This window comes from Mus caroli, unplaced genomic scaffold, assembly GCF_978045245.1.
Source record: "Mus caroli unplaced genomic scaffold, Mus_caroli_1 scaffold_12, whole genome shotgun sequence".
In the NCBI taxonomy this organism is placed as follows: domain Eukaryota; kingdom Metazoa; phylum Chordata; class Mammalia; order Rodentia; family Muridae; genus Mus; species Mus caroli.
Window position 1 is genome coordinate 118,407,508 of NW_028227267.1, and position 26,375 is coordinate 118,433,882.

Here is a 26,375-nt window from a genome sequence, read left to right on the forward strand (position 1 = left end):
CAAGCCTGTGATACACACACTTGTGGTCTGAGCTCCGTGGGATGAATGGTTGTGGACAAGCTATGCTCAGCTACCCTGTTAGCACACTTGCCCTGCTGGAAGTGTCAGAAACTCACTCAGGGGTCGTGTGGCTAATGCACATTCTCTCCAGCCCAGTGGGGACAGGGAGGTAGGAAATAGCCATGCTTGCTCTGTTATGCTCCTTGGGGTCAGGGTGGGGGTGGTCATCCAGGAGACATAATTTTTCGCTCATTTATCACATCTCACCTGATCTCTCTATGGGATGGCTGGCTGTATTCATACCCTGCCCCAGCCCGGTCCTGGACGTGCTCAGCCTCTGATCTTTAGCCCAGGCTGCTCTCAAACTCTTGATCCTCCTGCCTCCTCTGCCTGAGTACTAAGATTATAGGTTATGAGCTGTCACACTCAGCTCGACATAGCAGCTGTGTGTGTGTGTGTGTGTGTGTGTGCGTGTGTGTGCGCATGCTAAGCTGGATGGCCACCAAGCCCCAGGGAGTCTCCTGTCCCCAGCTCCCCAGTGCTAGGATCACAGGCACACACCACCATGCCTCCCCGTTTTACATGGATGCCCTTCTGCTCGCACAGTAATCACTTTACCACAGAGGTCCCCTAGCCCAGGAAATTGTACTCCATGTGACTTGAGACCCATGGGAGAAGCCTCGGATATTTGGGTGTACCTAGCCCTACCCAGACCCAAACAGTCTGGGCCTGCTTGCCCATCGAAATGGAATCCTCCACATTGGTGCCCTACGGAGAGTCTAGAGCAGCTTGGGCTTGTTAGGATTACCTCAGATGCTGCATCCGGTCTGCTCGGTGGCTTCAGCAGCCATGCTCTGAGCCCAGCCTACCCCACAGCAGTCACAGCCTTGCTCTGAGCCTCAGATAGCTCAGGGCAGCCATCTCTCCTGCAAAGGCAGCCACACAGCCCAGCATCACAAGGGTTTTCCAGGTGCTGGCCCTGTCCTCCGTGAGCCAGCCAGATGACCTTGGGCAAGTTTCTTAATCATTTTGTTCATCTGTCTGGATGGGGGATTAACACTGAACCTCAGGAGGTAACAGGAGCACGTAGGTGTGTTGGACACATACCACCTGCTCTGCTCATGGAGCCTGTCTACTTGTGAGGTTGGAATCGGCATATCCCTACGAGGTTCAGTGCTGCCTTACAAATACAGGCGTTGGCTCAAAAAGCTGCCTCCCTGAACTGATCACAATCGTCCGTCCGGGTAAAACCGGAAGGGATGAGAGGGTGGCTTCTGATCAGGCGACACAGTGGCCATCACGAGTGGTAGAGCTTATGGTCCATGCTATAACTCCAGATACTCTGGAGGCTGAGGGAGAAGGATTAGCTAAGCTTAGGAGTTGGGGGCCAGCCTAGCAAGACTCTCATCTTAGGCCAGCCATGGTGCACATACCTTAGTTCCAACATTTGGGAGGCAGAGGCAGGCGGACCTTAGGAGTTCAGGACCAGATAGTCTATATAGCAAGTTCTAGACCAGCTAGGGCTATGTGGTGAAACCTTGTCAAAGAAAGAAAGAAAGAAAGAGACAGAGAGAGAGAGAGAGAGAGAGAGAGAGAGAGAGAGAGAGAGAGAGAGGAAGGAAGGAAGGAAGGAAGGAAGGAAGGAAGGAAGGAAGGAAGGAAGGAAGGGGAGAGAGAGAAAGAAAGAAAGAGAAAAAAGAAGAAAAAGAAAAAAAAAGGAAAGAAACAAGAAAAGACCCCTCCCCTTCTTAAAAACACACAACACTGTTGTGCTAATGTGCCCGCTCCTGTGGGACACTGGCTCTTGGGAATCTAGAGTTCAGGGAAAGCAAGACTCAAGAGGCAGAGCTCCCCAGATTCTTTTGTGGTCACCCATTCATACTCAACAGCTACTGGGCCGGGCGTGGTGGCGCACGCCTTTAATCCCAGCACTCGGGAGGCAGAGGCAGGCGGATTTCTGAGTTCGAGGCCAGCCTGGTCTACAAAGTGAGTTCCAGGACAGCCAGGGCTACACAGAGAAACCCTGTCTCGAAAAACCAAAAAAAAAAAAAAAAAACAGCTACTGGTCCCTAAAAAACTCAGCCGCTGATCACGGAGAAGAGTGTCCTACCCTCAGTCCTGTCTTCCCTGCCCCCTGGCTGCCTGCCACAAAGGTTCCTGGGAAGGAGAGAGATGGCACTTCGCCATGACTTAACAGCAAGGAGGCTGGGAGCAAGCAGTAAGCACGGCACACAGTGGTCACTGTCAGTGCTGTACTGTCACGGGACAGGGTGAGGGCTGAGGCTAGAATCCAGGCACCACCCAGACTCTCGCCCTCCTAGTAAACTGAGGTTCTGTCTGCTCTGCAGGAGTTCATCCGCCTGGGCAGCCTCAGCAAGCTCTCCGGGAAGGGGCTTCAGCAGCGCATGTTCTTCCTGGTGAGTGGGGCAAGCCGGTTTGTCCTTGACAGTCCCAGAACCATGTGGAAAATCCTGAGGCTAGCCCTCGTCTACTCCCGTGGGAGGACCTGGGAGGTAAGAAGGATCCATTCGGCCCACACACTTCTGCTTGTCCTCTAGTTCAACGATGTCTTGCTGTATACCAGCCGGGGACTGACGGCATCTAATCAGTTTAAAGTCCACGGACAGCTCCCACTCTATGGCATGACGGTAAGTGTCCAGTGCAGGCACTGCCCCTCTGTGAAGAGCAGATCCCCAGGGTCTACTAGCAAGGAGGACCCTGGAGACACACTACCTCATCTGCACACGTAAGGTCCCCGGGTGGTCTTTGTAGAATGCAGGGAGAGTTAGCCTGGGCTGTATGGTATGAGCTTGCCTCTCTTGTCTCTTGGCTGGCCCTAGCTGCCTATTCAGTGAGGACAAAGCCAATTCTCCTCACCAAGGTAGTTGGTAGGCAGGCCCCACACTGCATCCTGGTCATCAGGTATCCACAGGGTACCTGCCTCTGCACAAGGACCTTATGTCAATCTTTTCACAAGGTGGAGAGGAAGTATATGGGCTGTCAAAAGGACTTAATGCAGCATGTCCCTTGGCCTTGCTGAGTTCTGCCTTAGAGCGTCCTCCCTGACTATGGAAACGGCTCCTCTGGGGCCTGAGTCCCGCTCTGAATTCTGCCTTTACTGGTGTGTGGTAGCCAGTTCCCAAGTGTCCACAAAGACACCAGGTGCCTGGCTTGCTGCCCAACAGTGACTTGGTAAACTCTCCTTCCACAGATCGAGGAGAGTGAGGAGGAGTGGGGTGTGCCCCACTGCCTGACCCTGCGGGGCCAGCGACAATCTATCATCGTGGCTGCCAGGTAACTCCTGAACCTGACCTCTGACTGCTTGCCTTTGACTGGCTGTGGTCTGACAAGCCAATGTCATCTTTGTCCCCAGTTCCCGGTCAGAGATGGAAAAATGGATGGAGGACATCCAGATGGCCATTGACCTGGCAGAGAAAAGCAATGGACCCACCCCCGAGCTCCTTGCCAGCAGCCCCCCTGACAACAGTAAGTGGAGTGGGGGTGTCCAAGTGCAGTGTCTAAGGCCAGGGCTACAAGGACTGTCCCCTGAGGGAGAGGCAAGGAGGCCTCCTATGTAGGGATCAGTGTTAAAGGATAAGAGAATGAGAATGAGAGGGACCACGGTGTCATCTCTTCCAAGCCAACATTGCCCTGTGTTAGCTGATATTCACAGAGAGGGGAAGCAGGCCAGAGGCCCAATATCTACAGACAGGAAGGATTCCCAGACAGGGCAGGGGATTCTGGGAGGATGCTTTCCCCCGCAGGTCTCATTAGAATCTACTCATTGGGCACCCTTGGGGGACCACACTGGGAGTCCCTACCCCACAGCCTTGCCAGCACTCCAGGCTGGCCTTAGGGAAGAGAAACACCAGTACTGCCTTTGATAACCTTCTGCAGAGTCCCCGGATGAAGCCACAGCGGCTGACCAGGAGTCAGAGGATGACCTGAGCGCCTCTCGGACATCACTGGAGCGCCAGGCCCCTCACCGTGGCAACACGATGGTGCACGTGTGCTGGCATCGCAGCACCAGTGTCTCCATGGTGGACTTCAGCATTGCTGTGGAGGTAGGAAACGGGGCCTGAGTTAGCTTTCACCTCCAGCCTTTCGCCACTGTGCCCCGCCACTGAGAGGGCATTATGTGATCAGTGGGCACAGAAGAGCCAGCCCAAGGGTATAAGGAGCTGGAGCCATCCTACAGCTGGGACAGGGTGGTGCCCTCCTTCGTAAATGCAGTGCAGATCCCCCTCATCTGGCTTCCTGCCGCCCGAGAGCCTCCTCACTTCCTTTGTTTTCCACATTGTCTTTTTTTTCCATGGAGTTAGCCAAGGGCAAGATTCTGCCCCTGTATAGCAGTACAGCCCATACTCAACCAATAGCTGCACACACCATGGCAGTTGTGGAATCAGGTACCCAGCGGGTAGCCAGGTCTGAAGGGGGATGAGATGTTTCTAGCAGGGCATAGTTACAGTTCACAGGACACATCCCAAGAAGGGACCCCAGGGCAGGAGTCTCCAGATGGGCTCAGTGGCCCGTGCCTGGAAAGTTGCTTTGAAGGTGAGCCTTCCACTGAATTACTGCACACAGCTTCTAGACCTTTCTAAATCCCACTTCAAAGTAGCCTGGCAAACATGGGAACAGCAAAGCTGTCTCCTGTCGTGTTGCCAACAGCACCTGCTGGTGCCAGTCTCCCCAGTCCCCTCTAGTTGTGTGGCGGCTTGTGCTTCTTACATCTTCAGTGCCTCCAACTCTGGCCCCATGGGGAGAGGGACTTCTGCGAAAAAGACTCCTTTCATTCTTTATAATGCACGTAGTTCTAATTCTTGACTTGCCCGGGCCACATAATATCACGTGAAAGACTGAGCCAAGGACAGTAGTAATTTGCTGGTTCTTTGACCCGAAGAGATTGGAGATAGACACACAGGTTCTTTAAGATACATCCCAAGAGTCTTGGAGTTGTGTTGTGCAAGTGGCCTTCACAGTTACAGTTTCCTACTACAGCTGTGTCCTGAAGAGATTTTCAAGGGGCCCCAGCCAAGACCCTAGCACTCCCCCACACTCCCTTCCTTCCTGTGTCTAGCCTTAGTAGCCTGTGATCACATTTCTAAGCTCTGCCCAGTGAGAGGCTGCCTGCTTGCTGCCTTTGCTCCATGCCATCCTTCATCTTGGCCTGTGTGTGAGGGCATCCCATGTGAGGCATGTCACAGTAGAGAGGGGAACCTGTGCTTGAAAGTAGCAGAGGACCATCCTGGGAGGACCATCCTGGGTGAGGCAGTACTCCCAGACGCAGCGGCTCCACTCTGTGAGGCTGCTGCCCTGTGATGCTGCCTGGAAGAAGTTCTCTTGGCCTCACTTCCTAGATGCTTCACTTTTAAGACTCTGCCACCCACATGAACCCCATGGGCTCAGCTTTAAGAGGGCAATGCGCAGTGACAAGAAACACTACGAGCTTTGCGGGGGGGGGGGGGGTTCCTGACACAATGACAGACCAGGGATGTCGTTTAGGGAGAGTTCTGAAAGGAGGGCCAGGCAGAAGGGGTCTGTCTCATGGGCAACAAGGCTTGCCACTACCCAGAATCTCCTGTCCCCGCCTGCAGGCAGGGAGCGGCAGCCAGGTGGGTGGGTGGGTGGGTGGTTGAAGCTCTTCGGGTAGAATCCCTTCTCGGCTCACTTTGCCATCTCCCATCACTCTGAGCAGCTGAAGGATGGAACTTGTAAACATGTCCTCCCTCTAGGGCCTTCCTGACATCAGCGCTTACAGAATGTAGTAAAGCAGACTTAGAAGTATCTTAAAGCTTTTCTCTCAGCAGAGAGTGGGGTTTATGCATGTGGTAGCCAAGGGGGTGTTGAGTCCCCCCCCCCAGAGCCTGAGTTACCTAGGCCATTACGATCCCCCAGTGTGGGTGCTGGGAACCCACTTCAGGCCTTCTGCAAGGGCAGAAGGTGCTGCGGGGCTGTCCCGTCAGCCTGGGATGCTGAACTGTGAGGTACACAATTTGCCAACCTAACCGTTTCCAGTGAACTGCTGGGTAGCATCAAGGAGCCTTCACTACTGTACACCTCCTGCCTTCTTTCCGTGACCTCCAGTCATGTCACTTGGCAGCGAGGTGGAAGGTCAGCTTTTCAGGAGGGTGGACGGAGCTCTTCACAGTCTGGAGCTGTCAGGTGCGATGTCTGTGCTGTGTCCCTGCCTTCACTACACAGGGCAAGGATTCATGTTTACAGGAACTGCGGGAACTCAACAAGCATGCCCTGAAGCAGTGGCTGGGAGAGTGGCTTCTGGACCTTTCCACTAGGTGGCAGCATAGAGCCACTCTGGAGGTCTATGCTGATAGACCTAGATCTTCCAGGGAAAAGACCAGAATCCCAGCCTGCAGTAAGCCAGACCCCCTTCCTTGTAGGGACACTCTATGTCCTTTCCAGCTCATTGGCTAGCCATCCCTGGTCATGGACGCCCCCACGCTAACCTCTGCTTCTGGTGTTGGTGTCCCTGAATCACTTCCTTAGAACCACACTCACATAGGACCGAGGGCCTTTCCCAGCCCCAGTATGACTGACCACCTTGCTCCCTAATGTTGTCACATTCAAGGGTGACAGTAGCAAGGATTCACACCTGTGTGGGGGCAGGAATTAACTTGTGACAGGAATTCATTCACCTGATGACCTCTCCATGTAAAATGAACAATGTCTGTTGTGGGAAACCCATGCTCACTGCTAGAGACTCCAGACCCACCCACAGAGGCTACCAGTTCCTTGAGATACAGTGAATGCCATGGACTGGTTGTTTCCAACTCCCTGGCGTGCCTTTGATCTGTGTTTCTGACCACCTCCTATCTCTCCCCCACCCCCATCCCCACTTGTCTTTCAGAACCAGCTCTCTGGGAACTTGCTGAGAAAGTTCAAGAACAGCAATGGCTGGCAGAAGCTGTGGGTGGTATTCACCAACTTCTGCCTGTTCTTCTACAAATCACACCAGGTAAGTGCCCCTGACACAGGGCAGCTGGCCCTAACCTGAAGTACAGAGCTTGCAACACCTGACAGGTGAAGAACCCAGTGTGGGGGGGTGGGAGTGGGGGGTGTAGGGTTCTGGGACCAGCCATGTCCACTGGAGAGCTTCCGCTCTAAATGAACATATGGCATCCAGTTATTCAAGGATGGCACAAGAGGAGGGGGTGACTCCACACTGTCCTGTAGGGAGGAGGCGAAAACGAGCTTTTTACTCTGCCAACTGAAGAAATAAAAGGCAGGGAAGACATGTCAGCCCAAGTCTTGGGAGTCCCCTCCTGGTGGTGTTGAATTTAAGAGTAGACGCAGATGCTCTGGGACAAATGGGCAAATGGAAGCTGGAGAACAATGTATAGTATCTAAAAGGAAAATACCAGGATGGTCAAGCTGTCCATCCCACAGCTTCCTGGGAGAAAGGAAAAGACAGGTGGCATGGAAGTCAGCCACACAGCTGGGAGGGGAGAAGAGCTTTATAAAATGAGAAGGGAGCCTAAAGCACACGTATGCTCGGCCATCACAGTAACGTCATGAGAAAAAGAATAGTTTGTCCCTTCTAAGTCCAGACTCAGGAAGGCAGAACTCGGTGTCTCCAGGCACTGCACTATGTAGGGGGCAGAGACTGGGGAAGAAACTCATATATGCCCTATCTTAAGGTAAACACACCAGGGGTCTCAGGGGCGGCCTCCTAGCCAGATGCCTGACTCGTTCTAATGGACTGGCCCTTAAAGGAGGAGACCACGGCACACTGGCCAAGATTGGCTTCTTCTCAAACAAACTAGTCCAGAGCAGGAGCCCTTGACTAGAACAGCAACCCTACCCAACACCACTGACCACTTCCTCTGTACCCTGTTGCAGGACAGTCACCCCCTTGCCAGCCTGCCTCTGCTGGGCTACTCCCTCACCATCCCCTCAGAGTCTGAGAACATCCACAAGGACTATGTGTTCAAGCTGCATTTCAAGTCCCACGTGTACTACTTCAGGGCTGAAAGCGAATACACATTTGAAAGGTAGGTGCCACTGCCCATGTCTGCATAGCCCACCTGCAGGACCATGGTCCCCGTCCTGGCATCAGGGCTTGCCTCTCCTGAGTAGTCTGTGTGCATTCTATAGGTCTGCTTCATACTCCCAGCCCTGCAGCGTGGTGTCGTAGAGATGTTAGCTCTTACCATGTAAGGTTAGCTAGCACATGCCAACATGCTTGGTCCTCTGCCAGGAAGCTGCAGCAGGGAGAGGTGGGGCACAAGTGGCCATAATGGACCCAAAGGCTGATGCTAGCTAACAACCACACGAAGAAGCAAGCAAGCTGAGTGTTGAGAAGAGGTTCAGAGTCAGGAAGGAAATAGGCTGCCAGGTTTCCGGGTGTTAACTCTGACTTAAAGCTGTCCATGAAATTTACATTCCAAGGGGAAAACGGCTTTGGGGAAATGTGTCCCATAGTATAAAACAACAACCAAGGTCACTAGACTGTAGTGACAATCAGAGGCCTCAACGTGCCAGCCTCCCCTCACCCCCGGGAGCAAGTTCTCTTCTGGCCTTACTATCTGTTCCCTCACTGGCATTTCAAGGTCAACAGGCCAACTAGAAACAATCCCTAGCAAATGTCCATGAAACTAGCCTGCAAACCCTAAGCCAAGCTGCTTGCAAATGAGCCCAAAAAGTGGCAAGTCTCAACCCAGATCAGAAGTTCTTAACATGTGGGTCTTGACCCCTGCACAGGGGGTTGTCAGAAAATTCAGATATTTACAGTACGATTCATAACTACTAAATTAGTTATGAAGCAACAAATAGGAAATAGGAAAGTTGATAACCACTGGTCAAGATCCTTTGAGATCTAGAAAAGATCTTTCCAAGGCTTGCAGCCTTGCCACGCTGAATCCCACGAGTAGGCGGTCTTCTTTACCCACACTCAAGACATGTTGGACCAGGTAACTTGGGACAGATTATTCTGAGTGTGTCCCTGAACCCTGGGAGCTGGTACTAGTAACACCCTCAACTGTGACAACTAGCAGTGTGCAGACTCAGCGTGTTCTAGATCCAGTGCTGCCCTGGTTTCTTGCAAATGTACAAGATGGGCCCATCAAGTGGGACGGGATGGTTGTGTAAAGGCAACCCTTATAATGCCTTTGGAACTGCCGCCATACGTGAACTGTGCTGATGGTTCCCAAACATTGTTCCCCCAAAATGATTACAGGGACCCTTTGCTTAAGCAACAGAGCATCTTTGACAAGCGCTTGTCTTTAGAACTGACAACTGGCACTAATGGGCATGCAAAGTCACCCAGTGCCTATGCCCCTTTCCCATCATTTTAGGTGGATGGAAGTGATCCGAAGTGCCACCAGCTCAGCCTCTCGGGCCCACATCTTGAGTCACAAAGAATCTCACCTGTACTGACGGCTGGACACGCCCACTGGCTGCGCCAGCCGTGGATGCTTTCCTGGAGAATAGAATGAAGCCTAGCGAAATCCACACCTGTGTGAACACGTTGAAGATCTGCAGTGGTTCTTGCCCACATCCCTTCACAGGCCTATCTCCAAACATTGTCTTCCCCATACCAATCTCTTTGGACAGCCTTTCCCTCCAGGCCTAGGGGGTGGGAGGGCAGTGTCTTACCATTCTCCAGGGGCGCTTTAGTTTGTGCCAGTATTGACACATTGTCATCAAGAGTGCCAAATGACAGTCTCGCCCTGCAGCGCGGCCAGCGCAGGGCCACACATCTGTTCACCTGCAGACTGCTGTTTCCCAAACGGATTTTTCCAGTGTTCATAACACATGGCGCAGTCTTAAGTAAATGAGATCATTTTGGATTTCATTTTTTTTTCCAATCTTTCTACTTTTATAATAGGACATTCGTAGGACTCAACTTTTCTCAAATAAGCAATTTGTGGAGTACTCCATTCCACCGAAGGGGTGGGCTCCAGCGAGACCCTGGTCGCCACACCTACTTTCTTGGCGGAAGTTGACCAAACTGTTTGTGATTCCTATTTACAAGATGTAGTGGGGTTGTTTTCTGTGGAGAAGCAGATACCCAGTGCAATACGTGGGCGTCACCGCCCTGTGCGTGGCGTGTACAGTGGCGGCTCCTAGGCCGTGATGTTTTGCTGTCTGTTTCACAAGCATGAGAAGCTGTATGTCGTTGACTGGGGCCATCTGTGCTGTTACATGGGGGGCATTGAGTGAGCTTCTCGGGAGAAGCATCGTATGGTAATGGTACGTAGTCCCAGCCCCGGTGTTTGGCCCCAATTCCCTGCAAGGCCGTGGTTTGGTTTGAACCTGCACATTCTCTAGTAGTATCTATTGTACCTGTCTCCAAGTCTTTCTCTTTTTATACTCATTCCTTCTGGGCATGGGGTACAGACAGGATGACAGCCCACATCCTGGACAGACTCCTCTGGGGGACCTGGCTGCCAAATACTACCTGAGCCTCCCAGTGGAAAACTGTTTGCCTGTTCTCTAGGGCAGCTGGGTCGCTGTCATTCCCTTCATGCATAGAATCCTCTATAACGCAAGCTGGCCTGGTCTGCAGTCCTCTCTCCCTGTGCCCTATACCCCAGCAAGGGCCTTCTTACCTGAAAACAGACCCATCAATGTTGAGGGGTTGTGACTAGTGTCAGAGATTCACATGGATAAGAAGTAAGATGTGTCAATCATTTGCCTTACAATGTACCAGATGGTCCTAAGTACTAACAAAAGGGAATAAAAATACCTCACGCCATGATCCAGCACATACAAGTCGGAGGCAAAACCACCACCCGTGTCTTCTCTTTGTGTGGGGGCACAAGGGTGGTACTGGGTGGATGGGAAGGGACACAGTTTCTGAGGAAATGCAACATTGTAGCACACTGATGAGTGAAGGCAGGCACAGAGTGAAAAGGGCAGACACTGCCATCAGTCATCTAGGGGGACCCCATCACCAGGCACCCAACGGTGCTGGGAACAGGCTCCCTCTGAGTCACCAAATTCTCACAGTGCTGGAGAGGAGATGACTTCTTTCTTCAGTAGCGCAAGTACAAGTTCTCTCCATGTGCCTGGCACTTCGGACTCCCATACAGCTGCAGAGAAAGAGTAAGCAAGTGTACAGCAGAGCTGCTGGGAGAGACGGAGTCTGACAGACCCCACAACACGAGACACAGCAACAGCTTTCCAGAGCTTTATTGACCTAGCACGACAGTATGCGTGCTCAGGAATCCACCTTCATTGCCATATTTTGTAGCAGAAACACAGAAGCCAGGTTTTTAAAGAAATATAATGCATATACAATTACAGATTTTGCCAAAGAATAGTATAAAACGCCACATACAGAACCAGGAACCATGTCAAGGAGCCAAGCAACTCCAGCTGCTAGGAAGGAACCCACTGCCTTCCACTCTGCACAGGTGGTTGGTTCCACATCACAGGCTGTTACCTACTGGACAGCAATGGGGGGTTGGGGGGGAAGCCATCATTGAGCCAACATGTGGGGCATGCCTGCAATCTCGGCACTCATAAGGAGGAACATGGATTATCCAAAGGACAATCTGTCTGTGAGCCAGAGCTCAGCAGTCGGCACTCGGCCTGCCTCACTGCTCTCTGAGGTGCTCCTTTTCCCAGACTGGTGGCATGGTTGCCATGAGCTGGACAATACACTGGGGAAGGACTTCTGAGTGATGTCACATAGCCTGTGATGTGAAATCGGTAGCAGTGGTGTTCTCAGACAGGCCCTGCTCTGAATAAAGGACTAGAAGTGAACACATGAATACAGCTTGCCAAGCTGAGCTAAACAAAACGTCCAGAGAACATCTAATTTATTTTGTGCTACAATGTAACAACATAGAGGAGACTATATAACGAGGCAATCCACTTTAAAACTGTCAACCCCACATCTGCAGCAAGGTTTCCAACAAACTCCCAAAGAACCATCTTGTTGCTTTCATAGGAGATGGGAACCCGTGCCTTGTGGACTACTGAGTACAGAGGACCAGCCTACATTTATTTCGATAAGCTTATGCTTAATTAGCATCTAGTCCTCTCAGCAACTCAGCAGCAACTGTTACAGTGTTAAAGACAGGATGGCAGGGATTGCAGGAAAGCACTGACCCAGCACACACAAGTCCTGGTTCATATACTAGCACTGGAAAGAGAAAAGACAACTGGCTTTACTACTGTATCACTACCCACTTGTACAACTGACGAGCTCTCCACTAGAAATGCTTGTGGCCCCCAGGGACGCTCTTCAAGTCAACAGCACTCTGCAGAACAGGTTCATTTGGTGACTTTCCTGCAACAACCTTTGGTGTATACATCAAGCCTCGTACAGAAAAAAAAAAGACACACAGCACTCCAAAGCAGAGTACTCTAGAAACACGAAATATTCTCAAACTATTGTTCCAGGTAACATACTTGGTATAAAATAACACTGTACTGGGGTCAGAGTGATGGCTCAGCAGTTAAGAACACAGGCTGTTCTTGCAGAACACCTAGATTCAATTCCCAGGACCCACAGGGCAGCTCACCTGTAACTACAGTTCCCAAGAGAGGAATCTCATACCTTCTTCTGGTCTTTGAGGGAACTGCACACATAACCCATGGACTCAATTTAAAAAGAAAAAAAAAATTGTCTTTATTTCCCCTAGCCAAAACGTATTCTTGGATGAAATTATTACTCCAGCCTAAATCTACTACTCCTAATAGACTATCACAATAGTCTAAAAACCTAGACCCCACTTAATAAATCTAAGCAATTGTCTCACGCCTGACACATCTATCCTTGGCCTGCCTTCCTATAACACAACATACACACCAGCACAAGGCCAAGCTGATGTCACCAAGTTCACTCAAAGTTCCTGCTCCAAAAAAAACCCTTTCTCAAGGCCTAACCCTCCAAAAGGAGGACAGTAATTAGCATCAACAAACAAACAAACAAAAACCCACTAATCTGAGTGAGACCAGCAAGACCTGCTCTGAGAACCGGGGAATCCCCACCCTGCTGAGGGATGCAAGAGAAAAGAACGGAGAGCTTGGCTGACAGGACCTTGGCGGACAGGACCAGGAGATGAGGCCCCCACAGCAGCTCAAGAACTTCAGCAGTTTCACAAACCCGCGGCGTCGGTCATAACTCAGGGACCTAGCACACACATTGCATAGGGAGATAACCTGGACATTTGGCTTTTTGACATATGGGCACTTTCCCCTGGAGTTGTTCAACATGTCTCAACATACACACACTTCCTCAACCATGCACATGTGCAAAACAGGTGCCCCATCTGCTCCGTGGAGCCACATTTCAAGAATAGTATGCAAATGAGTGAGTTATAAAATTTATTTGTGTAAGCATTCAGACACTTGGAGGTGGAGAAGATGATACGCAGGTTGCACTACAAGATTCAATGGAAAGATGCTGGATGGGACATCTGGTACAGACGCGGTGGCACAACCCAACATAGGTTAGATGAGAGCGCTTCATCCACAAGAAACTTAGGAGAATAATTTAAAGCTCTGTGAGACAAGATATGTTCCAATTGAAAACACTAAGAAACAGTACCATTGATGGAAAAGGAAAACTTCTAAGTGTACCAAAAAAGGCGTAAGGTGAACGAGAGGGGGATTTGCATCTGTTGAGGTACAAACGGGAGTGTTCCATGAGGGGAGGGGGGTTAATTATTATTAATGACAGACCCTGTAAATACAAAATAAAATCCAATCACTGGTCACGAGATTCAAAATTTACACGTAATAAAGGCAAGGCAATAGACTCAAGTTCTGGCCTGTCAAATATTTACTCCACAGACATTATCTACAGAAGCACTTGGCCAATGTGTACACAGTGATCCTTATGCACGCCAAAAGGGTTTCCGTAAAAATGACGCTATATACAATCTGTACACTGATCCACCAGAGCGACTCTCCGTCTCCCGGGGGAGGAGCTATCAATATAAAGCGGGATACCTGAGGTTGCGTGTCTTCAATTGCCTTAAAACAATCCAAATATACATTTCAGGGTTTTTTTGTGTTTAAAGATACTTTCTTTGAATATGTGCACTATGATTAAAATTAAAAACGATAAAAAAATAAAATAATCGCTTGAAGGATTATCCCCCACCCTATCGGGAAAGACTCCATCTGGCTGTGGCACGACGAGGCCGTCCCTGGACAGGTGCCGGCGCTACGGGAGGGCGGGTGGGCCCCTCCGTGACACCTCTTCGCAGAGTCGGCAAAGGCTCTCGTTGACTTTTAAAAAGAAGGAAGATGAAGAAGAAAGGAAAAACCAACCCGGGCGCCATGGGCCTTCAGTGCGCTGAGGCTCCTCCGCCACTCAGAGAATATCTAGGGAAAAGCAGAGATCAGTAAGCATCGCTGTCTCGGAGAACGGAAACATTACAGAGTTTACAGAAGCTTAAAAAGTCTTAGAAAACAGGCCAGGAGAACAAGAATCAGCAGGTTAACCCTGGATGAGGGGAGTCATGGAGACGCAAGTCACACCTAGGACCACCTTGCTTTGTGACTGTGGTGTATGTGTGTGTGTTGTACATGGAGTGTGCACATGTATGTACAGGTGTGCACAACCATGTAAACTCTGGGCAGAGGCTGACTCTGGGGGGGTCTTTATCATGTTCCACCTCACCTTCCTGGCAGTGTCTCGTACTGCGTGCAGCTTACCGTTCTGGCTGGGCTGGCTGGCCAGCAACCCTCCAGGACCTACCTACCCAGGTCTCCACAGGATGACCACCCCTACCCTGTACCGGGATGACACACATGTGCCACCACACAGCCTCTGTCTGGGTGTTGGCACCTTATCCTGCTTATACACAAAGCACTTGACCCTCTGAGCCCTCTCCAGCCCTGGATCTATTTCTGAAAACTGGTGTTGACCAAGGACACAGCAAGAGCTCAGGGACATATCCACACTAGATTGAGTCCAAACTCAGCAATTCTTTGGGGCAGCACTATATGGCTGCAGCCCAGATGAGCTACTTGGAAGCAGTATCAAAAAAACACAGCCCAAAGGAGGGCCTATGTGTCTGCATGAACACCTTGCGTATAATGTCAGAAGCAATGGCACAACCACTGGACTGTGTCATTTCTTGCTCTCAAAAAAAAAAAAAAGTCTACACTGTCTTACTTCTGAATACTACATGAGCACTGAGGCCAACACTGCATGCAGAGGAGCTTTCTGATGCACTGAACATACTCCAACAGGTCTGTATAATCCTCTTAGCAGCACACTTGAGCCACAGCATCCAGGACGACAATCGGCTCATTATGCACCGAGTTGCTGCTGTGAGTGGATGAGCTGTGCTTACTAAAGGATCTCAAAGCCAATTCCGACTAAGACAGAGACGCCCTGAAAACGCTCCAGACAGAGTGACTTCTGAAGAGACCGTCCAATACAGTTCACCTGGGAGCAGACTGGGGAGAAACCTGAGGGACGGGCACTGGCTGAGCATCGTCCCCGGCTGCTGGAACCCAGGGGAGGTGCAAAGCCATAGCCACGTTTGCAGAGACAAGACCAGGACCCTGCCACTTAATCATCTGATGTCGTAGGAGGGTTCACTCAGAACAAAAGGCTGTGAGTGTCTACTTGAAATCTAGGTTTGAATTGACAAGGATGGCTAATACACCATACCGACTTCAAAGGTTTAATACCAAGGAAAACAATGTAAAATATCCTACTAGATAACTGTTATTATAAGTTGATACAGGAAATTATCAAAGTATTACTAAAATTAATTTTGCTTGCTCCTCTTTATGTTCTTGATCTAGTTTCTAGAATATTTAAAATTCTGTGTGTGAGAAAGCTGGGTGACTCAGCTCAGTGGTAGAACACTTGCCTAGCATGCTCCAGACCAAGAATTAAATCCCCAGTACCACAAAAATTCAGAGAGAGAGAGACAGACAGACAGACAGACAGACAGACAGACAGACGAGGCACTTTCAATGTTAAGAAACAAATATCCCAAATCTTCACATTTGGGGCCAGCAGGTAAAGGTGCTTGCTGTGTGAGCCTGGCAGCAAATCCTGATCCCTGAACCAGAAGAAAGGCAGAAGGAGAGACAGGACTCCATGCACCACACACGTGTACCCTCCCAATAATAGTCAGTAAAATATTTTTAGAGTAATTGGAATTCTTCCTGTGGCTCCTATCACATTTCTACTAGAGCTGGCAGATTAGGTGCCTCAGCAGGGGACAGATCCAGAAACAAGAAAAGGACCAACTAGGCATACATACATCATACTACCCGTGCCTGAGCTACTGGGGAAACCAAGTTGTATTTACCAACCACTCATACAACATCAGGTAACCCTGGACCACATGCAAAACTCCTAAAGGTGACAAAAGCCCAGCTACATGGAGGCCAAGGCCGGCTGCCAACATGGCGGGCTTTGGGGGTGTGGGGGACAGGCAGCAGGTCAGAGGTGCTTACTGTAGGTGGGCCTGATGCTGCAAAAGAGTTAGATTCTCAAATTCAAAGAGGGTGGAAGGAAACCAACTGCTGAGAGCTGTCCTCGGATCTCTAACCACAGTGTGCACACATGAGTGCACACATCACAGAAAAAGTGACACCTTAATATTCCAAGCAGAAAACAGAAGGCAGGATAATAAACAGACACCCTTTCTGGGTGTGGTTCTGTTTTGCTTGTGACAAACCTCTTTTTAAATGAAAATCAGATGCCACTACAAGGAAATACAAAGTTGTCTTTTCCTTTACACTGTAACACATTGTTTCCTTTAAGATTCAAATCTGGGCAATCTTAAAAAGATATTGTCTCCTCCTCAATGGCCTCAAGACTGGAGGCCAACAAGCAAACCATCTTTATTCTTTATGCCAAACAGTAATGTCTATTCAACATGGAGGCTATGTGGCTAAAGCCACGAGGTAGAGACAGACAGACAGGAGCTAGCTAGGTCCTAGACACCAGAGCACAGGTTTCTAAGCAATGTCCTAAGGAGGGCTCTTGAGTCTACTACACCAAAGCCCCTGGTATCTGAACATGGTCTTGGTGTGACTGAGGCTCTCTCTCTCTCTCTCTCTGCTCTTTAGACTGCTGCATGTAGGTGTTTTAAGGCATCTTGCATTTCTTTGGCAACGGCTACAAATACAAAACTCCATGGTCCTTTCCAGACTCAGGTCTCCCATTTGTAGAATTCAGAACAAGACTTTTCCCTCAAGAGAAGCCCATGGCCCAAGGGACAACAGAGCAAAAATGAAAAACTCCAGAGATATACCAAGGTGCAGTCTGTGACAGTTCCTAGTCTAAGAAGCTGTGCCAGCACCACCAGGCTCCCCTCCCGCAATCCAGCCCAGCCCAGGGCCGGTTACCTCTGCAGCCGCTGCACAAGCTGTGCCACCATAGTGTCCGAGATCCCAGGGCAGGCCTCTTCCGCCAAGTAGATGGCTCCCCGCAGCTCTTCTATTGACCCCAAGTTCCCTCCGCATGCCTGGCTCTTCTCTTTTAGCTGGAAATGCACACAAGAGCAGTGTCATACACAGGCACAGGACTGGGCAGCAACCACTCCAGGAGGAGACAAATAGGCCCTGCCAACACTGCCATGCCAGGCTGACAAGGGCCCAGTACGAGCTTTGTGGCTCACGAGTCACTCTGGGTCCTCATCTTCTGTCTCTGTGAGCAGTTACATACACAGTGACTCTTCCAGACCAGAACACAGGCAAGTAACTGCACACCTTCACACATGAGTCTGATGAACACGCCCCCACTTTCTCTCCCTTGTGCAGCCTTCTGCTCACCCCTGAAAGTGTCATCAATGCCTACATGTACAACTATGGTGTCACTGGGCAGCTACAGTGTGGGTCACCAAAGCTTCGCTCCTGATGGTTATGGGCTGGGTGCAAACTTCAGGCACATAGCCTTTGGGGTCAAGAGTGCTGTCTAATGTTCTCACATAGACATGGCAGCCCTGGGACTCCACCACACCCTCCTCTGCTCTCATGAGTCATAACTGTGATTTAAGGCACCTCCCCAGCATGAAGACCAACTTCAAATCCGTTTCCTGAATGTACCCTTAGGTGTGGAATATTCCAAAATCTCCTGCTTCCATTTGTTAACAAACGTTTTAGAAAATTCTCAGCTTTGGTCCCACAGGGTGCTAACCTTAGGGTAGCAGTTTCCTTGTCCTGTCTCTGAGGGACATGTGGAGAGACTGGCTAAGGCAGGGAGGGCCACATAAGCACACTTCCAAGCACAGGATTTGGAGATCTGCAATCTGCCACTCTCCTGCCTCTAACCTGACCTGCACCCGGGTATCTCGAAGCAGAAGCAAAGACAAGACAGGAGAACTGGGGCCCTCTGCTTCTCCATGACTGCGCTAAACTCAACGGCCTCCTCGATACTCACGTCCATTGAGCTGACGATTATCTAAAATGAAGGGCGCTGAGCACCCAACTCTAGTTCTCACCCTAACCACGGGGCACACTGGGAAAGCAAAACAAAAAAAGGAGATTTCCCCTTCGGTTCTCTAGAACTTTCCGAGTATTATCTCACTTCCAGCGGATTTGAGGTGGCTACTGAGGAATGATTCCAACAGTTTAAGCCAGTTAATAACCTACACAACTTTCCCTAGTCACCTGCCTGGCTTACGGAAGGCAGGGCCCAGGGCCAGCAGTCACCATGGACATAATGCATGTAGACTTGAGACTGACTCTGCAAGTAGTTTTAATGCCCCTAACTTGTACTGACTGACAGCCATCTACAGAAAGTCAGCCCTGGTCCCCTCTTCCTCCCTTCCTCCCCTCCCAAAAATAACAGCCAGGGATCTTACCTCTGCAAACAGAGGAGAAATGATTGTGGATAAACACTGAGAGAAAGGCCTCCTTGGGATGTCTTTCGTCTTAGGGAAGGAAAAGAGAAGGGAGTCGTTAGAAACAGGCAACAATTCTACCAAGGATGGCTGGATTCTCTCCCCTGAGGAAACAACTTCTGTTCACGATCTCTGAGGGAGACTCTACAAAGGGGCTCCACCCATGAGCCCAGTGCGTGACACCAGGAGTGAACTCCTTAGGCACGGACACACAATGTTCTGCAGGTAGGAAACTCTAGAAAGCTGAAGCCAGGTACTCCGTATGGTCACAGTGAGAGGCCCAACTCCCACTCTCTGAACCAATGAGCTTCTCAGGTCCATGCAGCCACACAGATGGACAATGACAAACTAATCGTAGTGGAAACCCACCGCATCCACATGAAGTCTATATTCAGCACCAAAAGGAACATACTGGTCTTTAAGGGCCTGCAATAAAAACTGCCCCAGTAAAAATCAGGGTATCGGGCTGGTGAGATGGCTCAGTGGGTAAGAGCACCCGACTGCTCTTCCGGAGGTCTGAAGTTCAAATCCCAGCAACCACATGGTGGCTCACAACCACCCGCAAAGAGATCTGATGCCCTCTTCTGGTACAATAAATAAATAGATAGATAGATAGATAGATAGATAGATAGATAGATAGATAGATAGATAGATAGATAGATTTATTTATTTAAAAAAAAAAAATCAGGGTATCGTGAGTAAACCCAACAGCTACTTCCTGAATTTTCACACAGGAAACTTCACATCCAAGTCCACCATGTGGTTGAGGTCAGGAGGACCCAGCGTTGCACACAAGGTGAAGGTACACAATTCAACCCTGAGTAGGCCCGCACCTCAGTCCTCAGATGGTCAGACAGAACTCAATCTTTAACCTGTCAATTCCTTAAGAGGCAGATGCCACCAAGGAGCCGCCTCGAGGGCGCCTCGTCTGCTCCCACAGCAGGCTGACTGTGAACAGATTCCCCAGCGCCACTGGCTGGTGGGCGCACGGTACCTTATTTCTTTCCAAGTCCGAGAGCTGAAGAGTCCCGTTCTCCAGATTCTTGGGATCTTTCTCCCGGATAGTGAAGATCCAGTCCCCAGAGTCGCTGCCTCCAGACGCCTGGCCATCTGTCTCCCTTGGAACAGAAATCCTACCAAGTTCACCAACACGGGCCGGGCCAGGGGCTGCACTACCCAGACCACCACCACCACCTCCATCACTCCTGCTGATGTACCACCACCACCTCCATCACTCCTGCTGCTGCCTCCAGCACACAGTGGCCACACCTCTCCTAAGGATCCACCTGCCACTTCACTATTAGTCTCTTTGGGGCCTCAATGTCTCCGCAGGTTCCTCCTTCTGGCCATGACTCTAAGTTTGTACTCTCTTTTGCCTTCCCACCCCCACCCTGGCCACAGCTACACACACAAAAAAAGCTCACCCCAACCTCACCCCCAAGAAGCAGGGCCCAACTCTCTGCTACAGGCATGGAGAGGCCGACAGGGCAACTTACACGTCAGAGTCCTCGGAGCTGGAGTCCTCGTGGCTCTGCTCCGCCTTCCACCTCTTGTACCTGTCGATAAGCTCGGTCAAGTAGGACGTTTTCTTTGCATTGCGGATTATGAATTTGTGCTTCAATAATTCCTTAGCAGTGGGTCTCTGGAAAACACACGTGTCAAAGTCATCACCATGAGAGGAAGTTTCTTCTTCACCCCACTCTATCCCACACGAACAGACAAGACTTCTGGGTTAAAAAGCTAGACCATCGCACCACGGGGTAGTCCTGGGTTCTGCTTCTGAGCCCGCTCCTCGCTCAGGTTTTCTGGAGAAGTCATTTCATACCCATGCCCAAGCATACAGGCACAGGGAAAATGGGAGAGAGTTTCCAACAAAGACTGAAGCATCCTGCCAGAGTAGCTCACCAAAGAAAGAGAACTCCTGCAAAGAACTCCACAAAGAACTTGGTGAGTACTGAGAAAGCTCATCTTGTTTTTCTGTGGTTTCTCACGATGAGTGCTGGCTAAGGGGAATACACGTTCTTAATGATCTCCTAGAGTGTTAGGCGAATACCCTAAACTGAGTTCACAGATTCGACTCATCTAAGAAGAGGTTGGGACAGGAGTTAGGAGACACCTGACTGGCTCCTGGCTCCTGCCTCGGTTCCCTCACTCACCAGCACTCCCCACTTAGAAAAGTAGGTCCGTGAAGCCATCCCCACGATGGTGACGGGGACCAACAGCTTAATCCCTACCCAGCAAGGCACAGCTCCAACCAAATGGCATAGAGAGTTGAAGCGGCTTCCCCATCTACTGGCAACAAGCTCCCCAAGAAATAGAGTGGGCCAACTAGGGACAGATAGCAAAATCACAGAGATGCCAGGCAGGCACACCACAGTGCTGTTTGCTCCAAAGAATCAAGAACAGCATTTTCTTCTAATGGAAATCTCTGAGAGCCCTCCCGCCCCATCTTTTGGCTGTGACACTCCAAACATCCCAAGTGTTCTCAGCTTTGCAGCTTTCACGTGTGAAGTCCAGGGGTAAGCCAAGGTAGAGGGGTGCATGGCGGGAATAAACGGTACTGCACATGCTTCAGGAAAAGATGTGCACATACTTGGGTCTCTCTTCCACTACACTGTGTGGCACCATGGTGTAACAATCAAACATTGGCTTGGCATGCAAGACCACACCCACCACCTGACCCAATAACCAAATGCAACCTGCTGACCTCAACCTGCAGCCCCTGGTGGAGCCAAGACAGTGTTTCCTGTCCTTTTTAATCCCTTTGCCGGAACGGGCTCCTGTTGATAACCCTATGATGCTCCTGTGTCATTCATCTTTTCTCACCATTTTCAGACAGGAGCTAACGGGGACCCTCTCCATGAGTATTCTTCAGGCTCAGTGAAGCTAAATCTGCTCAAAGAAACCCAAATCAAAGCTACGGCATGGAGTGCTACACGTGACAACACACAGGCTATACCTTTCTATTCCAAGAAAAGCCCTGATTCTCAGAGAACAAAGAGGAAAGCTCAGAGTAGCTAAGGGCATGCCTGGGCTTTGCCACCTCTAAGTAAACACAGAGAGAAAAGGCGGGGCAGTGGAGGTGGGTGACTCACGTGTACCCCGTGTGTCTGTTCCCTAGCACACAACAACCAACTGGAAGCTGACCATTTGCTTCCTTTATTTTGAGTCTACCCTGCTACTACTGAAGTAGCTTCCTAGTTGTACAGCCTGACTTTTCTCTATAAATATCAAAAATTGACCATCCTACCTATTATACTAAGTAGAATATTCTTCAGGCTCAATGAAGTGAGATGCTAGAAAATCTAAGATAAAATAATTACATCTTAAATCCCTAAAAGACAAGAGGATGACAAAAGGCAACAAAGAGCGAGCGTCCGTAAAGAAATGGGGCAGTGGTGGTGCCCAGAACTCAGGAAGCAGAGGCAGGCAGATCTCTGTGAGTTCAAGGCCAGCCTGGTCTACAGAGAGAGTTCTAGGAAAGGCAGAGCTTCAGAGAGAAACCCTGTCTCAAAACAAAAAGAGGAAGGAAGGAAGGAAGGAAGGAAGGAAGGAAGGAGGGAGGGAGGGAGGGAGGGAGGGAGGGAGGGAGGGAGGGAGGGAGGGAGGGAGGGAGGGAGGGAGGGAGGGAAGGAAGGAAGGAAGGAAGGAAGGAAGGAAGGAAGGAAGGAAGGAAGGAAGGAAGGAAGGAAGGAAGATATTGAATTCCTTTGCCAAGACTGGAGAGAGAGATCAGGGAGACAGCTGGAAACAGTGTCTGGCCCAACCCTAACAGAATAAATCCAGATCAAGATGAGACTCCAGAAAGGTGCATACTCACAAAGCTGGGCTCCTTGTTCAGGCAGGCCTCCACGAACTCCTTGAGGGGTTTGCTGTAGTTCCCTTCCAGCGTGGGAGGGTTGTTCTTTGGGATGAGGAATAACACCTTCATGGGGTGCAGCTCAGAATGTGGTGGCTCTCCTTTGGCCAGTTCTATTGCGGTGATGCCAAGGGACCAGATGTCTGCCTGCAAGGACAAAAGCATGTTAAAGGCCTGGGACACATTCAGACAGGCACAAGGGAGGGGAAAACACGGGTGCTTCGATCTCAAGTTCTGAAAAAGACCACTATTCTGAACTAAGAAACACAAGCCAGTGGCATAATTTTAACACAGGAAACAAGTGGACAGATTTTATGTAGCAAACACTACATACAAATACAAAATTGCTACAGTAGCGATCCAGACTGGCCACCTCTGTGGTAGGCAGCAGGCCTGTGTCAGGTGTGCTCACTGACGTTTTTCCAGCAGCAGTAACAGGAGCACACGAGCAGGAGGAACGTCACCCCTTGGGCAGCACCTGGTACTACACACTGCTGCTCAGACCTTGTGGTCTCAAACAGCAGCCCCATAATCAGGGTCTTAGGACACTAGACAAGCAGCTTTCCCTTAGCCCTGCCCCCTTGATTTTCACGAGGGAGGTAGATTCAAGGGTGTATGAAGGGACTACATTACCATTGTGCCCACAACTCAAAGCATTATTGCTTTGTTTGACGGCACTTGCAGTGCTGGGAACTGAACCTAGGGGCTCACCCTACGCAAATGCTCTTATCAGTGGTAGAGAATGTTTATTATAAAAATGGTCAAACACACAGACATGGACATTAATATAACCATACATATGGCACACAAAGGTAATCGCTGTGATCACTTTCATATAGACTTTGTTAAGTAGAGTGACTTGTAATCACAGCACCCGAGAGACAGAGGCAGGAGGATTGCCACAAGTTTGAGGCTAGCTCAAGCCATATACACAGCAAAATACTAGAACTATACAGCAGGATCTTATCTCAAAGAAAGAGGGAACAGACAGACAGAAGCTATCTTGACACCTGCCACCCCTTACCCCCGAGTACTTCAATATGCCAGCCAAACAGGGCTTGCCTGCACCCCGACACTGAAATTAGCAATACTAGCAGTAGAAATGGAGCTACTGAACTTGGAGCTTTCCCAGGCCGTGAGCACAGCAGCTCTCGTGTGTGGTGCTGGGCAGCAACTGCCGGCCCATGTTCCAGACAGCACTGCTACCAGAACGAGCAAGGGGGGAAAAAAAGTACATCCAAGTTCCAGTGAGTTTATCAAGGAGTATCTACAATTCTTTAATATCAAGTAATACTTGAGCCTTTCCAACTGCTTAAAAACCATAAAACTTTCCATAGCTGCTTTATCTGAATTAGGATCCAAAGTCCACGTGTCCCATATGATGGCTAGGCTGCCCAAGGTCCTTTAATCAATAGCAGTCTCTATTTATTGCCAATTCCCCCAGAACCTGTAGGAATGAGGTCTCAAGTCCTTACTCTGCGTGTCATTCCCCTTTGTCCTGGTTGGACTTGATAAGCTGCAAGAACCTCAATGCAGAGCACGCCCCGCCCGTCACACTGACCTACAGGCAAGCCTTTTTGAAGCATTTTTTTTCTCCTGATTAAAGATTGATGTGGAAAGGCCCAGACCACTGTGGGAGGGGCCATCACCTCTGGACAGGTGGCCCTGGTGTGTGAGAAAACAAACTAAGCCAGCCAGGAAGAACCAGCCAGCAAGCGGTATTCCCTATGGTCAGTCTCTGCTACAGCTGCCATCTCCAGGTTCCTGGCCTGACTTCATGAGGGACTGGACATTTTAAGGTGAATTAGCCCTCCCCAAGCTGCCTGTGGTCACTGCAGTTACCACAATACTAAAGCCCTCACTAAGCACCCCTGACATCTGATGTGTTTCTCTCTCGGTGTGTTCCCAGCTACGGTCCTGCAGGCTCTGACTTGAGACTCAGACAGACTAGGCACTGGGACAGCCCTGCTCTCCAACTGCCCAAGCCCCTGTGTCTGTCTGTCACCTCTGTGCACGGTACGTTCCTTAAATGCTCACTGTATGAAAGGAACACGAGTCCCAGGACAACTTGACAGCAAGCAGGGCTGTCAGGAGCTCAACGTGTGTGAAACACGACGAAACGGGTTGGCAAAGAAGGCATGGGGGTGGGGTGGAGAACGGCACCTGCTCTTGTCATCGCACCATGAACTTGTCACAAGTCCAACACTTATGGCACAGGTGGCAGGAGAGGCCTATGAAGGGTGCTACGCTCTCTGGTCGAGTCAACTGGACAAGCCGAGAGGCTTAAAAGTCACTCATGAGGCAAAAGAGTTTCAAGGACGCTCTCCTCCTGGAGTCTAGCATTCCCTACCCATACAGTAATTTTTCATTCCCGCATTCCATTCCCACGTTAGTCTAGTGTATGGATCCACGTGCTCTCTTTCAATATTTTCCTATCATAAGTGCTTTTTAAGATTGAATTCTGACATAGCTAAAGCCGTCCGCCAGTGTTCCAACAATCCTAGTTCGTCCTTAGCAAGACCTTGGTCTTGGAATTCAGTACTGCCCCTGGTATTACACTATCTCTTTGAGTAAAAGTTAGGTCACTGCCCTTCACAGGAATTTACCATCACTAAGGAAGAAGGAAGTTTCAGACCAAAGGAGAAACCAGAATAGATACTATAGCAGAGTTACACCCACACACATGTATTTACAATGGCCTAAGGGGAAGGTGGACTATATAAGAGACTAAAATAGGAACTATGGCAAGGACGCAAAGCCCTTGACCCTGGCTTCTAAGATTAGTGAATCTTAGGTGGAGCCCTTGTTGATCCCAGCTGTTATCCCTGTTAGACCTTTTGTGTTTGCATTCCCCTGTTTTATGTAAGATTCCGGTTACCTCAATTGTACCTTGATATGTCACCCAACTTCCTTATTGTCCTCTGCATAAAAAGTCTGAGGCTCGATTCGAAAATTACACTCAGATTCCACACGAACTCTCCTGTGTGTATCTGTCTGTCGCTCATCCACGCTTTGCCCACCCGTGTCGAGAGACCCCGTTCCACGCAGACACAGGGACCCAGAGGGTCTGCGGCAGAAGGGGACCATGGGACCAGAACAATCTCCAGCCTTTACCTGGAGTACCCTTGCTTGCTATTCTCCTGAAACCCTGTGAGCACCAGAAATCCCTGCCACATCACCTCAGTCAGCACCATGAAGGTGGCTAGAGGAAGGGAGAAGACCACACAGCAGGAAGAGGAGGACTGAGGCAGGCCTGACTCACGTGCTCCCCGTGCAGTCCTCGTAACTATGGCACCTGCTCCCATGCTCTGAAGCACAGCACGTCCCACCATGCATCAATGGGGCCCCTGGCAATGGCTCTCCATCCAGATCTCCAGACTTCACACGCCCTGCTCAGCCTTACAGGTTACAAGGCCTGACAGTCATGGTCTCTGCCTAAGGTTAGCTGCGCTCTGACTGCACAGCCATCCTGCAAGGAACTGCCCCTGCTTACTCTGTCCCCGGAACACTGAGTGACAGCCCTGGGCTGCAGAGCAACCTGAGATTCCTCTCTGGAACATCCTGAATCCAACCAGGAATACTGGCAGACCACTGTAACCCCAGCTATGAAGGTTGGTTGGCAAGAGGAACTGAAAGTTCAAGACCAGACTGGGCTCTCTGGTGGAGCCCATCTAAACCAAACCATGAAGCATTCGAACCCACACAGCTAAGAAGTGTGTGGC

The 26,375-nt window shown here is 50.1% G+C and overlaps 2 protein-coding genes across 9 annotated transcripts in view; one reads left to right on the plus strand and one right to left on the minus strand.

Annotated features, from left to right (window-relative positions):
* Positions 1–10,747, plus strand: part of Farp1 (FERM, ARH/RhoGEF and pleckstrin domain protein 1) — a 251,806-nt gene extending 241,059 nt beyond the window's left edge. For all 7 annotated transcript variants that reach the window (XM_085828845.1, XM_021181763.3, XM_021181765.3 and 4 more), the window contains exons 20-27: positions 2,349–2,417; positions 2,559–2,648; positions 3,212–3,294; positions 3,374–3,486; positions 3,898–4,064; positions 6,866–6,973; positions 7,858–8,009; positions 9,312–10,747. In XM_085828845.1, coding sequence (XP_085684971.1) covers positions 2,349–2,417; positions 2,559–2,648; positions 3,212–3,294; positions 3,374–3,486; positions 3,898–4,064; positions 6,866–6,973; positions 7,858–8,009; positions 9,312–9,393 — 864 coding nt within the window. In that variant the 3' untranslated portion in view covers positions 9,394–10,747. The remainder of the gene's footprint in view (positions 1–2,348; positions 2,418–2,558; positions 2,649–3,211; positions 3,295–3,373; positions 3,487–3,897; positions 4,065–6,865; positions 6,974–7,857; positions 8,010–9,311) is intronic.
* A 386-nt stretch (positions 10,748–11,133) lies between these two features.
* The window catches only part of Stk24 (serine/threonine kinase 24), a 94,467-nt gene continuing 79,225 nt past the window's right edge, over positions 11,134–26,375 (minus strand). For both annotated transcript variants that reach the window (XM_021181792.2, XM_029468932.2), the window contains exons 6-11: positions 22,615–22,800; positions 20,291–20,436; positions 19,789–19,912; positions 18,756–18,824; positions 17,299–17,435; positions 11,134–14,301 (exon numbers count right to left, since the gene is read on the minus strand). In XM_021181792.2, coding sequence (XP_021037451.1) covers positions 14,265–14,301; positions 17,299–17,435; positions 18,756–18,824; positions 19,789–19,912; positions 20,291–20,436; positions 22,615–22,800 — 699 coding nt within the window. In that variant the 3' untranslated portion in view covers positions 11,134–14,264. The remainder of the gene's footprint in view (positions 14,302–17,298; positions 17,436–18,755; positions 18,825–19,788; positions 19,913–20,290; positions 20,437–22,614; positions 22,801–26,375) is intronic.